The following is a 15,679-nucleotide window of genomic DNA, read 5'->3' as shown; positions in this document are numbered from 1 at the left end:
CCTGGTTCCCAGGGCTGGCGGCTCCTTGCTCCGTTGCTGGAGGCTGGATTCTTGCCTGGCTCAGTGGGTCTGATCCAAAGTCCACTGCAGTCCATGAAAAGGCCCCCAGTGGCTTCCGGGTGCTTTAGCGTAGTGCTGGCCGAAGAGCACAGACTGGTGCTACAAACAGCTCCATCCGATACAGGGCCCCGGGAGCTGCTGAGTTGTTACCCCTCACCCTGCTGGGGGCTCCTTCCACCTCGGGAAAGTGGAGCTCTCCTGGGTGTGCGAGGGTTAATACGTTTCCAGTGCTGCACCGGCCGGCAGTGCTAAGTAGAACGGTTCTCCGAGAAGCAGCTTGTTTCTGGAGTGAGACGACGGATGTAGCATCGACCTTCACCCCACCCCACCTCTGCGAAACCTGAGGTCCTCCAGCATCACAGCCAAAAGGGTCTCCAAGAACATGACAACCCACTAAAATGCGGCTGTGTCTGGGGCAGAAAGCAGCAGCCAACTAGCACCACAGTGCAGAGGGGAGGGGACATTCAGTCTGAGGCTGCGGCTGCAAACCGTCTGCTTACAGAAGTCTGCTGCAGGGACCAGAGCGGATCTGGGGGTTAAGTTCTCACTTAATACGCAGTAGAGCGGAAAGGACACAATTTGCCTGGGAGGCGTGAAGCGCTGCGAGGCAGCTGGGCCAGGGTCTGCAGCTGGGGTGATTCGATATTTCACACCTTGGACATTCAGAACAGGCTGTGCAGGGAGATTCTCCCCGCTCTGAGCTGCAGCTGACACAGACTAAGGGGATGCCAAGCCCTTTCTTAACCAATGGAAACTTTAGCTTCGCTGCAGCCGGCAGCATCCAGGAGCCCTGGGGACCTGGCGACCCCAGAAGCAGCCTGGAGATGCCCCTGGCTGAAATACATCCAGTCTCACACTGTGCCCTTCCTGCTGGGCCCTGGACCATGGCAGCCCAGGAGCAGAACCCTTCTGCTCTGCCCTTTTCCTCCTCAAACCCACATTTGCTTCTCAAGCAATTTGCAGGCTGACCACAGCAAGGCCAGGGTTGAGCAATATCGACCTCGTCCCTGCTGAACTCCACCAGCAAGGCTCGCCCAGCTCTGCTGAGCTTTTCTGTTTCTTCCTTGGATCAATAGGAGCTTTTGGGGAAGTTTATCACCTGGTGTTTGACACTTGGGACCAAGGCCTTGGCTTGGGGAGGAGCTCCCAGATGCACTCGGGAGAGGGGGGGCCTAGGAAAAGTGGCCCCTTGCTGCTGGAGAGGGCAAAGCTCAGCGGGCATTCATTCTGCACCTGCTGCTTCCCTCTGTGAGCCCCATCCTGTAGCCCTGGCTCACACCACCCGCTTTGGTGGGACCAGCTGGCTCGCAGGATTGGGCCCTTCGTGTGACACAACACGGCCCCACGCAGGAGAAGCCAACTCATTCAGGAAGGGCCCAGCTGAGATGCTGGGGGTGGGGGGCAGGGCTCCCTTGTCCCCCAGGTCCCACTGTCCCTCATTTACTCTCTCTTCTGCCCCAGCTGGCAACACTTGGGGGGCGGGGTGCTGGAACAGGGGCAGGCCCTCAGGCAGCCCCTGGGTGTTTGGCTGTATCCCCTTAGCCTCTCACAGTCTCACACCCCTTCCCGGGTTTATCTTCCACCGCTCGGCCTGGGGCGTGGGTGTCTCGGGCAGCGTCTCCTCCTAGGCAGGGCAGCCTTTCTCCTGTAGCATGGCCCCATCCCTGTGAAACTTTCCCCTGTTCAGCTCCTCCAGGCTCCGCAAGCCTTGCAGGTGTGCCTCGTTAGCGCACGCAGGCCAAGAGGAGCTCGTTAGCCTCCTCCCTCCCAGCATGAGGGCAGGTCCCTTCCCAGATGCCCAGATTCCCTCCTTCCCCTCCACTGCCCGGCCCATCCCCTTCACTCCCCGGGTGGCCTCGCAGGCTGGCAGGACGTTAGCTAGGGCCAGGCAGGCCAGAGCCTCCCAGATGAAGCCTGAGGGCTTAATTCTCAGTGTCCCTGTCCGTGTGCAGGGGGGCAGGGCAGGGCGGCAGGTGGCTTTAGGCCCCTGGCATAAGTAAGAGCAGCCTCAAGGCTCTTCTGCTCGGCTTCCCCTATGGGCCCCTGGAAGCAGAGAATACCCAGAGTGCAGTGCGCTCAGCAAAGCCCCGATCCACCCCTCTGCGAGGGGCCTGGCTGGGGAGGTGCGGAGCCCCACATGGGGGAGTGTGATTCTGAGGGGGTCATTTCCACCCACTTTATGATTCGGAGCCAGTGCCCCCTACAGGGGAAAGGCCCCATGGCCCAGTCCCGGTCCTCAGCCTCTCACAGACCACCCCCTTGTGCACATATTCCCGAGCTCCGGTCAGAGCTGGCAGGGAAAACGGGTCTGAGGAATTCAGCTTGTTTCTGTGCCCCTCCACACGTCTCTGTCTGGAAAATGCATTTTCGGGGCTGGCATTGTTCCTGGATTGATATTTCAGAGCTCTCGGTAGCAAGCCCTCGCTGCACTTTGTGGCCTGCCTGAGCCCTGGCCCAGAGACACGGTTACACTGTCAGGAAACGTTTCTTGTGTCCTGGCTTCGGAGCAGAGCGTGATGGATCGTTAGCGAGCGGAGTGGGGGGCAGCTGAGCAGAGACTTACCAAGGCTTGGACCGGGGCGTCAGCTGGAAGGGGAGAGGCCATGTGGTTCACTGGCCTAGCCCACTGGACCGACACTCAGGCGACACCGGTTCCAGGCCTGGCTCCGTTGGGCAAGTCACTTACTAGCTCTGTGCCTCAGTTTCCCCACCTATAAAATGATACTGGCCTCCTGTGCCAAGTGCTTTGAGAGCTACATGTGGGGCAGCCATTCCCTCCAGCACCAAGTGCCCAGTCCCAACCAGAGCTGCATCCCTCCCTGCCACTGCTCCTCTCCTGGGCCCGGGAGCTCCCCCGGCTCCCCCTGCTGAGCTGCCCATGTCCTCTGGGGGCAGGAAGGACGGAGGCGTCGCTAGTGCAGCGGGTGAGGCAGCAGGGACTGGGTGGAGCGGATTGACCCGGGGACGTGGCAGGGGAGTTTACTGGGGCTGTCTGATCGGGGATGAGATAGCACTGGACAAAGGCTGGAGGAGGAGCTGCGGGGAGGCTGGGTGAGTCGGCTGGAGGGAGTTTCGTTTTTTGGGGTGGGCTGGGGAAGAGGAGAGAGCCCCAGAGCTGGGGTCTAAGCTCTCTACCCCCCAGAAAGGCCGGACTAAAGGGTCCTGTTTATGTCTGCAAACTCTGGTCTGGACTGTGTTCCCGTCGTCTCTAATAAACCTTCTGTTCTACTGACTGGCTGAGTCACGGTGAATTGCAGGAAGTGGGGGTGCAGGGCCCTGACCTCCCCAATCTCCGTGACACCTGCAGCCCTGCGCTCACCCTGGAGCGAGCTCTGTGCTTGGCAGGCCCTGGGCCAGCTGCCCCTGTGGCTGAGAGGGGTCATTTTGAAACTCGGCAGCCACTGTAGCCTTTGCAGCCTGGCAGGGAGGCAGTAGGGATCCAGCTGCAGCAGCAGCTGGGGCAGATCCTGGTGGGGTGGGGCAGGCTGGAAGGGCGGGAGGCTGATTGACACTGTCAAGCAGCGAGTCTGGAACGAGGGGGGCGGTGGATGCAGAGCGACCCGGCACCAAGGGAGGGCAGTGCTAGGCCCCTGGCTGGGCCAGCCCCCTGCTCTGCCTCCCTCTCTCCCTCCCTGGCTGGGCTGCTGAGATCAGCCCCCTCAGCCCCACGTGGGGCAGGATGGAGCCGCTGCTGACGCTGATGGGGGGATGCAGGCTGGGCCCCTTCAGCTATTGAGCCCCGTCCCCCGGGCTCTCCCCTCACGCCTGCTGGGGCTCCTGGAGCCGGCGACATGCAGCACGGGGGGAGTGACCGGGGGGGGGCGCATGGATGGACGGATGGACACACCCCTGCACCAGGCCAGGGAGGCGTCCAGGGTTGCAGAGCAGCCGGCCCTGGACATGGGAACAAGGGAATGAAACCCACAGGCCCAGGGAAGGCGGGAGGGTGAGGCTGGCATGGGGCTGAGCACAGGACACCCTCCAGACCAGAGCCAGCACCTGGACCAAGCACCCCTGCAGCCGGGCCCTCCCCCGCAGGCACTCACCCCCCCCCGCCCGCTCCCCTCCCCCGGCAGCCCCCAGACCCCACTCGCTGAGGCTCAGAACTGGGGGGGGGGGGAGGCCTCCTCCCTGCCTGGCGCCCAGCCTTGAGCTTCTGTACTCACTGGGCCAAATCCCCCAGGGCGTAACCCTGCTCCGGGCTGGGTTTGGCTCCTGGGCGATTAGTGATGAGGACGGAGCCGGCTGCGCGGGCTGGCTACAAAGGCAGCGCGTGATGGGGGCAAAGGGCCGGCGAGCACAGCGCTATCAGCAGTGCCCAGGAGGAGACAAGATGAGACGGCGCCCGAGAATCCGCCGCAGGCCCGGACCCCGCGGGCGAGACTCATTACAGGGCCTTTGAAGCGGCCTGTCAGTCACCAGCGCCTTCATCCCCAAGGACGGGCGGGCGCCGAGCGCCGCCGGGGACAAACGCCCCGAGAAGCCAGGGCTGCGGCTTGGCGCACACAGCAGGGCGGGGGCTGATGGGGCTGGATCGTGTACACATGGGGGAGGGCATTCCCAGCCAGGGGGCTCTGAGCACAGGGCGCTGGGGGTATGTGGGACCGGAGGGGGCAAAGTTGGGGGGCTGTATAATAAGCCCCATTTCTTGCTCGATGTCTAGGTCTGCTTCCTCTCTGTCTGTCTTGGCTGCAGGACCCGCTACTGCAGTTGTATTAATGGGTCACATTTCTAACTCCCCTTTCATCCCAGACTGCTTTACAGATAGAGGGAACTGGTCACCCAGCACTGAGCTGCAGCTGCCTCTGGGGTGGGGCGCACGGGCTAGTTAAACAGGGATTCCTTGCCCGGCACCGAGATGCAGCTGCCTCTGGGCTGGGGCGTGGGGGCTGTTTCACAGCCAAACAGCAACGCTGCCAAGAGTTTTACAGGAAGTGGCAAATCCTGTATCTAACGAAGCCTGTTGGGGCGGTTTAGGGAGGGCGAAGGGCACACCCCTCACTGAGATTTGGCCGGGACACCAGGGTTCACACCCTGCCACTCACTGAAAAACCGCTCAGACTGTTGGACCCCTCCACGCCCGGCCCTCCCTGACAGGGGCTGGTGATGAGGGGGCTGTGCCCCAAGACGGGCTAAAGGGCCCCCATAGCTGGAACGAACCCTCCATGGGAACAGCCTGCTGCTCCTCCCCCCCGGCCAGAGCTTCTGCCCACAGCACAGGGAGGAGGGTGTATGGTGGGGGTCAGGGAGAGGTGGGGGATTTGGGGGTAGGAATTGCGGGGTGCTGGGGGACCGGTTCCAAGCTCTCTGCTCGGCCGCTTTCTGCAGCTTTGTTTAGAGCTTTGCAGGCCACACTTTGTCCAGCGCAGAGGGGGCGGGGTGGGGCAGACAGGGATCACCTCTTCACCCCCATTTAGCAACCAGACCCCTGGAAAGGCCACTCAGCCCCCTCCTTCCTTCCAGGGGGTTGAGCCCCAGGGGCGTGGTTAGCCGAGAGGGGCCAGCATAACCCCCTCCCTCCTGGCACCGGTGGGGCTAGCGAAGCTGCCCGGGGAGGTTCCCCCCCACACATGTTGGCCCACCCTGGTCAGGGCACCTGGGCATGGGCCTCTGCACCAAGGGGGGCACTGAGCCAGTGCCCAGCCCCAGCCCCACCCTTCGCGTGCAGTGACCCAGGCTCAGGGCCCGGGTACAAGGCCATTGTAAATACTGAGACGACGGGCGGCTGACCTTGTCCCTGGCCCAGCCATGCCAGGGTCCAGAGCGTGCGGCTGCCAGGCTCGGCGTGGTCCCTGCCCTCCCCCCGCAGCCCTCGGGGGCTGCCCCACGGCTGGTGCATCCGGCAGGCTCAGTGTTGCGGGTCGTGCTCCTGGCTGATGAACGGTATCAGGTCAGTGTTATTGTCCGGCCTGCCCGTCGGTCCGGGCTCTTCCTGCCAGGGGCCCAAGTGCAGTGCCCAGCACTCAGCTGGGGTCCCGCCCCTCAGGGCAGCGGGGGTAAGGCCCCCGCACTCGGACTGAGCTGGGATCCCCCGCCGTGCTGGGCTGGGCGAGCCGTGCGCTAGGCCCCCCCGGGGCACCCGAACGAGCCCTTCTCGGAGCTGGTGGCTGGCATTCCAGCAGCCGCTGCCTAGCTGCCGTCTCCCACCAGCTGACCCTTCTCCAGACACTGCAGCTGGGATCCCCACCCCCCCGGGCCGCAGCTGGGACCTGGGGAGGGAGGAATATTTGGGGACAGACCAGCGGCTCAGCTCCCATTGCCAGGACCCGGCCAGTGGGGGGCTGCGCGCCAGGCCAGGCTGGAAGGGGTGCTGTGTGGGGACAAGGAGGCTGGGTACTCGGGGTCTCACCCCTTTATCCCCCCTGGCCCTCAGGAAGCCTGGGCACCGACACAGAGGAGCGGCTGGTTGAGCACCTCCTGGACCCGTCCCGCTACAACAAGCTGATCCGCCCGGCCACCAACGGCTCGGAGCTGGTGACGGTGCAGCTCATGGTGTCGCTGGCCCAGCTCATCAGCGTGGTGAGTTTGCTGGGTCTGCAGCACAGTGCGGGCCCTGGGCAGAGACCGGGCGGTGGAGGGGTGGAGACACTTGGCATGGGGGGGGAGGGGGCTGGGCACAAGGGGCTTCCTGGGCTGTGCTGAGCGTCCGTCTCTCACGCCGGTCACAGGCCGCAAACACCCCCGTCCAGGCACCTGCGTGTGCAGACCCACCACCCGGGGACACCCCCGTGCGCAGGGAGACGCTGGCTTGCTGTGCACGCTCCTGCATGTGCCCGCGGGGGGGACGGGACGGGACGGGACGGACACGCTCCCCTACGTCCGGCCCAGCGCTGCGGCTGCAGCACCCCTCGTCCCAATCCCCTCCCGGCGCTCCCCGCCCAGCCCGCTGCAGCGGGGGCTGTGGCTGAGCTGCCCGCGCTGGGGGGGATGCGGTTTGACCTCTCCGAGCTCTCTCTCCTGGCTGCCCCTACCCATAGCGGCCAGCCCCAGCCCTGCCCCCTGCGCCCACGCCATGCTGAGGCCTGGGCCTGGCTCCCTGCTGCTCCCGACCCTGCTAACGGCGCCGTGGTTCTGTTTGCAGCACGAGCGGGAGCAGATCATGACGACCAACGTGTGGCTGACGCAGGTGAGACGCCTGGCGTGGGGCCCAGCAGAGCCGGGCAGGGTGGGGGTCACCCCTTCCCCCTGGACAGCTCACTCTGCCCCCACCACGCTGCATCCCCCCTATGCCCTCCCCCCAGCCTCCTGCCTGCTCCAGGAACGAAGCGGGGGAGGGTCCCGACCCTACGCCAAGCAGGGCTCTCCCCAGCCAGCGCCCTGGCCCCTGGGGGGTGGGGTGCAGGCACTAGGGCGGAGGGAGCCCCAGCCTGGGGTCCCTCCCGTTGGCCCAGAGCTGGGGCTGCAGAACCTGGGCCAGTTGGGCGGCAGGGGCAGGGCCGGGAAGTTGGGCAGCAGGGACAGGGCCGGGCAGTTGGGGGGCCGGGGCGGGGCGAGGCCGGGCAGTTGGGGGGCCGGGGCGGGGCGAGGCCCGTGCTGAGGCTGTGCCGTGCTCTCCGCAGGAGTGGGAGGATTACCGCCTCACCTGGAAGCCAGGGGACTTCGACAACATGCGGAAGGTGCGCCTGCCCTCCAAGCACATCTGGCTGCCGGATGTCGTCCTCTACAACAAGTAGGTCCCACCCCCAGCGGCTCCAGACTCTATCTCCACTCACTTCGGCTGAGGGTTCTGCCCAGGGTGGACTTGGCCCGGTTTGTGGGGGAGCCTCAGGGGTGAGACACGGGTCCCCTGTGGGAAGAGGCAGCATCTTGTTCCCCCGCTTCCAGCCGTCCCAGATCTCAGCAGCTCCCCCCAGGCCCCCAGAGGAGCTGTAACTGCCCCCCAGGAGCTGGGAACCCAGTTGGGTGTTTCCCACCTCTACCCCCAGGTCCCGGTGGCTGTTGCCTGGGGAGACGGAGCCCGGCTCCACTGGGCAGGACAGTCCTGGTGGGGCGTGACATCCCTGCTGCCTCACGGCCCTTCTCCTGCTCCCCAGTGCCGATGGGATGTACGAGGTCTCCTTCTACTCCAACGCGGTGGTCTCCTACGATGGCAGCATCTTCTGGCTGCCCCCGGCCATCTACAAGAGCGCCTGCAAAATCGAGGTCAAGCACTTCCCCTTCGACCAGCAGAACTGCACCATGAAGTTCCGCTCGTGGACCTACGACCGGACGGAGATCGACCTGGTGTTGAAGAGCGACGTGGCCAGCCTGGACGACTTCACGCCTAGCGGCGAGTGGGACATCATCGCTCTGCCGGGGCGGCGGAACGAGAACCCCGACGACTCCACCTACGTGGACATCACCTACGACTTCATCATCCGCCGCAAACCGCTCTTCTACACCATCAACCTCATCATCCCCTGCATCCTCATCACCTCGCTGGCCATCCTGGTCTTCTACCTGCCCTCCGACTGCGGCGAGAAGATGACGCTCTGCATCTCCGTGCTGCTGGCCCTCACCGTCTTCCTGCTGCTCATCTCCAAGATCGTGCCACCCACCTCGCTGGACGTGCCGCTGGTGGGCAAGTACCTGATGTTCACCATGGTGCTGGTGACCTTCTCCATCGTCACCAGCGTGTGCGTGCTCAATGTGCACCACCGCTCGCCCACCACGCACACCATGCCGCCCTGGGTCAAGGTGGTCTTCCTGGACAAGCTGCCCACCGTCCTCTTCATGAAGCAGCCGCGCCAGAACTGTGCCCGCCAGCGGCTGCGCCGGCAGAACCAGGAGCGGGCCAGCAGCAGCTGCTGCCTGCGGGAGAGCACCCACTCCTGCACCTGCTTCGCCAACCAGGCCACCATCAAGAAGCTCGGCGTGGGGGCCGGCCGGCAGGTCACCGAGGCGGCTGACAGCGCCAATGGCTACCGGGAGCGGCAGGGGCAGGCCCCGGCGCCCAGCCAGAGGTGCTGCTGCGGGGTGGAGGAGGCGGTGGATGGGGTGCGCTTCATCGCAGACCACATGAGGAGCGAGGACGAGGACCAGAGCGTGAGTCGGGGGAGCTGGCGGAGGCAGAGAGGGAAGGGGGGGCGTGTGTGGGGAAGGGGGGATGGACACGTCTGTGTACGAGGCTGTACAGGTGCACAAGCCCCCGTGGAAGGCTGCGTGGGTGCGGGTGGCTGCACACACAGAAGGGATTGTGTGCCAGCCGGTGTGTATATATGTACAAAAGCACTGCCCGTCCCAACCCTGTGCACGTCGCTTTCTTTTGCTGGCCCCGCTGCTCTGGAGCTGCTGGTCAGGGCCTCTGCGCCGTGAAGTGATACCTGGGTACGCGCGTGGCCATGCAGGGTGGGCTCAGGCCTGGGCACGGAGCAGTCCTGCCCCAGATGAGCTGGGCTCCCCCTGCCCCCTTTGCTGCCAAGCCTCGGGCAGAGACAGGGTGGCAAACCCGCCTGCTCAGAGCAGGTCTCTGCACCGACCTCTCCCCAACTGTGATGGGCAAAGTTCATCCCTGGAGTCAGTCAGGGTCCCCCAGGGAGGTGGTGAAAGCGCTGCACCCCCTGCGCATCACGGTACCCCAGGCAGTACAACAGCCTCCTTCGACTCCCGCGACCGTGGGGTGGACCCTGTGCCCTGGGGTACAGCCCCCTCAGGCCCAGCTCCTGAGTAACTGCAGGGGAGACCCCCCAACTTCCACCCCTCTGTGTCAACCATAATTCACCTAAATGTTTGCACAGGAGCACTGCCAAATTCCCACGAGCCCTGCAGGGATAAGCAGCGAGGTGCGCCCACGCCCCGTCACCCTGCTGTGCTGTGTTTGGAGGCCTGGAGGGAGGCGACCTGCGCAGGGCACAGCTTTAGTGCCAATGGGGCAGCAGGCAGAGCTTCGCTCTCCTCCAAGCCCGGCCTGCAGGGCTGGCGGGAAGGAGCCAGCCCTGAGCTCTCAAAGCAAATGGCAAGGTCCAAAATCAATATCCTCCTTCTGCTCCGCTGGGTCCCTGTGTCGAAGGCCCATGAAATATTCATGGGAGATGCAGGCAGGGGAGGGGGCAGGGAAACTGGCTGTCTCTCCTTTGCAGGGGGGGAGCTGGAGCCAGCTGGTGGGGGATTTCTGCCAACACACAGAGGGTGGGGGGTTTCTGAAATGCAAATGTGCAAAGTGCCAGGGTAACCCTGCGGCTGGATTCCAGCAGGCCCAGGCCCCCAGCCCCCGGCCCCCCTCCCTTCTTCCTGGGCCTTGCCGGACCATCAGCACCTGCCCCAGTGAGTCACTCCCGCACGCAGCTGGAGGGGGTCAGGCCCGGCCCCGGTTTAGGAGTTGCTATAGTAACCAGAACAGTCTCATTTGAGAGCAGCCCAGCCCGGGTCAGGACTTGGGCAGCACCAGGAGGCTGCAGGTTTTGGATGAGGGGTGCGTGGGAGGGCGGGACAGATCCGGGGAGGGAGGCAGCCGCTGCTCTAGGCCCAGCTCAGAGGAGCACCGGCCCGTGTCACAGCACGGTGCCTAGTCTGAGATTCTGGGATTTGGGGGAGACGCGGGTGGGCCTGGCCTGGCAGGGGAGCTCTAGGCACCTGCGGCTTTGCAATGGGAGGTGGGATGGAGGCACCTCGGGGGAGACGCGTGTACGAGGGTAGCCCGGGGCGTGTGCGCTGCAGGTGGGGAGCGTGGGGCGTTGGCAGAGCGGTGGGGTCGGGGTGCCAGTGTAGCCCAGAGGTTGAGTTCCACGGCCCTGGAACGATCCCGACTTTACAGAGGGGAACCAAGAGGCCTCGCCAGGGGAAGTCACTTCCCAGAAGTTACGTGGCAGGTCCAGGGCAGAGGTGTCACTGCCCAGAGCTACACAGTGCCAGAGCCAGGCCTAGAGCTGAGGCCACCTGCTCCTGCCACTTAGCTGCACTCCCCCTGCCTAGGCCTGGTTCGCCGTTAGCACCGAATTCAGCCCTCGGGAGGAAGCTGCTGGTCCCAGGGCCTGGGGGGAGCGAAGGTGAAGGCTGCTTACCAGCCTCCTCTTGTGCCTGCCTCCAGGACAGGCTGATTTTCGGGTCTGGCCGCGATCTCTCTGCAGCAGGATTCATTCGCTCCCTGCCTGTCCCTCTCCTGAGCTGTGCTAAGGCCCCACCTGTCGCGTCTCAGCCAGGCTCCCTGAGAGGCCAGGGACAGAAATGAGAGCACGATTCAGGCATGAAATTGCTCCCTCCCAGACCCATAGCAAGGGGGGAAAGCGGCACCGAACCGGTGTGTCTGCCAGGCCTCAATGCTGCTGTACGGGCAGGGGCGAGACAACAGCTGATGCAGCCTGCACGGAGCAGGAGGGAGCCACTTTCAGATCCGCCTGTGGGGCAGCCCCGAACCCCCACCAGATGGAGAGGTGCCTAGAGACCACGATGATGGGGGCACCAGAAAGGCCCTGGATCCACGGGCTGCTGTGCGAGCTTCCTGAGAGAGGAGTGGGCGATGGCTGCACGAAGCCCGGGGCAGGCAGACACAGCAGGCAGAGCACAGAGCTCTGGGGGCCATTCCCCACTCTCCTGCCCACCGCTCCCTGCCGAAAGCGGAATCTCAAGGTCTCTGGGTTGAGAACCCATCTGTGGCCCTAGGCCTGCCGGGCAGAGTCTGAGGCCATCACTGCACCAGCTGGCTTGGAAGCAGAGGTGACAAGCCAGCCGGGGGGCAGCAGGCCTGGCCCTGGTGCTGGGCTCGTGGGCCCAGGTGGGTTGAGGGGGAAGGAGGTTTGGCAGGAGCGATGGTGGAGGCTGGACTGGCGCCCTGTAATCGCCCTGTCCTGGAGTCTCTGCCTTTGCTGGGACTGAAGCTCCTCAGCCACACACAGCTTGGCCACAGCCCCATTTCCTTGCCCCGCCTAGGTTCAGTGTGTGGGGCGGGATGGCCATGCCCCGGATTCTGAACGCGCCCTCTCCTTCCAGGTGAGCGAGGACTGGAAGTACGTAGCCATGGTGATCGACCGCCTCTTCCTGTGGATCTTTGTCTTCGTCTGCGTCTTCGGGACCATCGGCATGTTCCTCCAGCCGCTCTTCCAGAACTACGCCACCAACTCCCTGCTGCAGCTCAACCACGGCCCGCCCAGCTCCAAATAGGGCTGGGGGAAGGCAGGCAGCCCTGTCCCGTGTGTGCGGAGCCATCACCCCCGGGAACCTTCGCAGCCACATGGCAAAGACAGCGGCCTGGAGCACGTGGCTGGAGCACGCCCCCCTGGGGGGTTCCCTGGGGCTGGGCCCGGGGCAGTCTCGGGATGGGGGTCTCAGGGCCTTGCTGCTGTTTTCAGTGCTGCCTCCACCCAAGGGCATCCTGGCTCCCGCTGCTGGGGCGGCTCCACGTCTGCCCCATTGAGAGCAAAGCCCCAGGAGCTGATGGAGGAGACCGGCCATGAACCGGGCGCAGCTCTCAACCCAGACCCAGGCAGGGCGCAGCTCGAGGTACCCCAGCCCTTCCTGGGAGGCATGGGACTGCTCCAGCAACTGCACTGGGGGGTCAAGGAGGGCTCCCCTCCCCCTAGAGGTTAGTGAGGCCAAACGATCCCCACAGTAACGAGGCATGAGTGGAGTGGGGTGGTTGATCTCTGCTGTGAAGCCCGCTGCCAGGGTGGCTCGGTGCCATCCAGTCGCACGCAGCAGGGGCAGGGCCGGCGGGGGGCGCTCCAGCTCAGCACGGCAGGGCCCAGGCACCATCTGGGGGTGAACGGGCCCCAGGCTGCAGTGAACTGTATCCCTGGAAGCTCAGGGGTGGGGTGGGGGGTGCACTACCATGGGCGGCCTCAGACATCAGTTGCTGTTTCCAGTGTCACCGCAGTCCAGTAAATAATCACACGGACTCCGGGCGGGGGGGAGGGGCGGAGATTTGTTTAAAACCTGGTTTAATTTGACCCCCCTTTATTTCTAAGCCCGTCTCCAGAGCAGGGGAGCGGCAGGGCCGGCAGGGCACAAGGAAGGGCTGCAGTTCTCCAGGTGTGCTGGGAACTTTAATGCAGCGGGGGAAGGGGAGATCTGACCCCCTTAAAGGCAAAGACCTGGGACAGTGTGGACGCAGGAGCGAGCCCTGCAAGGACAGGCCGCCCTGGGCTGAGCAGGCCCCCCCGCTTGTTCCAGCTGAAACACTCAGTCGGGGGCAGAACCATGGGTCAGGCTGGAGCGAGAGCTCAGCGGGTTGCTGGGCCCAGGGATCGCCAAGAGGAGCAGCAGCATCCCTTTCTCGTTGCGATTTACATGCTGTTCAAGCCGAGCCAGAATGCAGTGCCCCTGGCCCTGGCCGGGAGAGGTCTCGTGCCGCTGCAGATCACGACCAGTGGCGGTGGAAGATGTCGGTGAGACGTGGGCACGAACGTGCAGCGAAGCGGGATTCCCCCAGTGTCACAGAGCGTGTAAAGTGCGTCGTGCGGGCTTAGTGCTGCGAGGCAGCGCACTGGGCAAAGGGGCGCCCGTTTAGCTGATGGCACTGGGACCTCCATAGAGCCATCTCTCCATATTACAGCCACGAGCCAGCTGGATCGGGATCCTTGCAGAGACACCCAGGAGTCCCCCGTGGCCCACTGCTCTGCTCCTCCTCTTTTTAGTTTCCCTCTGCAAGACTCCAAGGGTGGCTCATCAGATCTCCGTATAACTGTCAGGCTGTGGGTGAGAGATCCCAGGGCCCGTTCCTTCTGACAGAGCCCTCGGCCATTCCCTCACGGGTTCCAGCGCTGCTGGGGGGCGAGAGGAAGCAGATACAGCCGCAGCTCGATTAGATCATTATAAATTGTGTCCAGGCCCCTGCCTGGTGCCCTGGAACTGCTGAGGATAGGAGTGGGGTGGAGGGAGGTGGACAGTGCATGTGCAGAATGGAAACCCAAGGCCAGTGCCACAGTCCCTGAGCAGGCAAGAATTAGCCTCCTGGGTGGAAATTTTAAATCAAACATCTCCTATAAATAGCGTGAATCCTCCAGGCTGCTTGGAAGGGCACCACGGAGCAGACGGACAGGCTGAGCACGTCATGCTGCTGCAAGTCTTGCTCTGTAAACAATTGCAGCCAGGAATTTCTCAGCTTTTCCCCCGGCAGGCACAAAGGGTCCCGGCCTGCTCCCGAACTTCTGACTGCTGGTAGATTGCCACTTACACTGCACCCAGCTTGGCTCCGGGGGAAGCGGGAGTAGATTTTAGTGACATTTCAAATCAAAAGATGTTTGAGTACGAAGTGGCCACGACAGAAGAGCCCCCGCGGGCCGGAGAATGCCGTCCTGGCTGCTCAGCTGCCCACGGAGCGCTCAGGATCACTGTCCCACCTGCCGGACATCTTCCCCGGGCTCTGCTGCAGAGCGGCTCAGGGACAAGCCCTCTCCCCGCTTTGCACGGTGGCAGAATCCAAAGTCCTGGAGACCAGTCAGAGCAGAGCTCTGCAATGCCAGGCTAGCGTTCGGGAGCGGGATGGCTCAGAGAGGGAATCCAGCCCAACCTTGCATGCAGCACCTTGGCCCATGCCTGGAGAGAAAAGGCAGCAGCCCTGGGCAGCCCGGTGGGATGCTGCCTCCATGTGCCCTAGGCTGTTTCAGTCAGACTGGATGCAGGAAGACAGCTCCCGTTCTCTGCCTACTCCCACCCCTTCGCTTTCAACAGTGGCTCAGTCACGCTCTTGGGTTCTGCTTCTAACTCCCCCCTCCCAGACACGGGAGGGAGCAGTACCAGGCCTGTACTCACCGGGTATGTAACAGGGTCCCTTTATGGCGGGCAGGGTGAGCTCTGCTCGGGCACTGGCTGGCTGCTTTGAAGGAGTCTCTTTAGCCCCTTTCGGCCGTTGTTTTATTTTTTGCATCATGTTTTCACCGAGTCATTGACAAGTCCCCCTTTGCTTAGCTTTGAAGGCACCCGGTTTCCCAGTGGTTACAGTGGGACCCTGTGCAGCCACGAGGCGTAACCCTACCCTGGAGCAATAGCCAGGGGCCCTGCAGGCGCCTTCTGCTTCAGCTGGCTGCAGCCAGGAGCTCCAGGCCTTGGCAGAGTTTTGCTGTTCTCCTCAGTTTTCAAAATGGCCTAAGCGCCCATCACTGGCACTATACCTCGCAGGCCTGGTCCCCAGCGCCGTCTACTGCTCCGAGCAAAGCGAGAGCCAGCGGTGCTCCAGGAAGGGGCTGTACTGTTCTGACATGTAATAAAACTGCTCTTGGGCAGGACAGTCTCTGTCTGAAATAAGCTTGAGCTCAAATGTAACAGCAGCAGCCTGTGCTATGGGGCCCGCGCTGGGCAGATGCTGCCCTCCCAGCGCTCCCACGGCCCTCCCAGCCTCTCTCCAGTCGCCCTGTTAACCAGGAAGGTAAGTCACAGCCACGGCACCTTGTGGATATGTCCGTTGAGTGGACCACATTAGCAGCACACCTGCACTTTGAACCCACAGGGCTGCGACTCACACGGTCAGAGCTGTCTGGTCAAGGGAGCTCCTTCAAGTCTAGCTGGGGGGCTGCCTGACAAGGCTCCATGCCCCCAGGGCCCTGGGCTTGCCCACTCTGGCACTGCTCCGGGAGCTAGAGAATTACTCCCCTCCTCACCGGGAGGGGGAAGCCCAACTCCTCAGCCAATCCCCAAGGTAGCCAGGCAAGTTTAGGGGCAGATTGTTAATGTGGAGGATGATTAGCCACTGGAACCAACTACCAAGGGG

General features: G+C 63.7%; 1 protein-coding gene across 1 annotated transcript; it reads left to right on the top strand.

The window, feature by feature from the left end:
• Positions 1-6,447: 6,447 nt before the first annotated feature.
• CHRNB2 (cholinergic receptor nicotinic beta 2 subunit) lies at positions 6,448-12,135 on the top strand. Its single transcript, XM_077841009.1, has 6 exons — positions 6,448-6,579; positions 7,142-7,186; positions 7,620-7,729; positions 8,094-8,931; positions 8,977-9,084; positions 11,965-12,135. Exons 1-6 carry the CDS (start codon positions 6,550-6,552, stop codon positions 12,133-12,135), a joined length of 1,302 nt encoding a protein of 433 aa, XP_077697135.1. The 5' UTR covers positions 6,448-6,549.
• The last annotated feature ends 3,544 nt before the right edge of the window (positions 12,136-15,679 follow it).

Source organism: Eretmochelys imbricata, chromosome 24 (genome assembly GCF_965152235.1).
Source record: "Eretmochelys imbricata isolate rEreImb1 chromosome 24, rEreImb1.hap1, whole genome shotgun sequence".
Lineage (NCBI taxonomy): Eukaryota > Metazoa > Chordata > Testudines > Cheloniidae > Eretmochelys > Eretmochelys imbricata.
The sequence above is the reverse complement of the archived record's forward strand: the minus strand, read 5'-3'. Positions and strand labels throughout refer to the sequence as shown.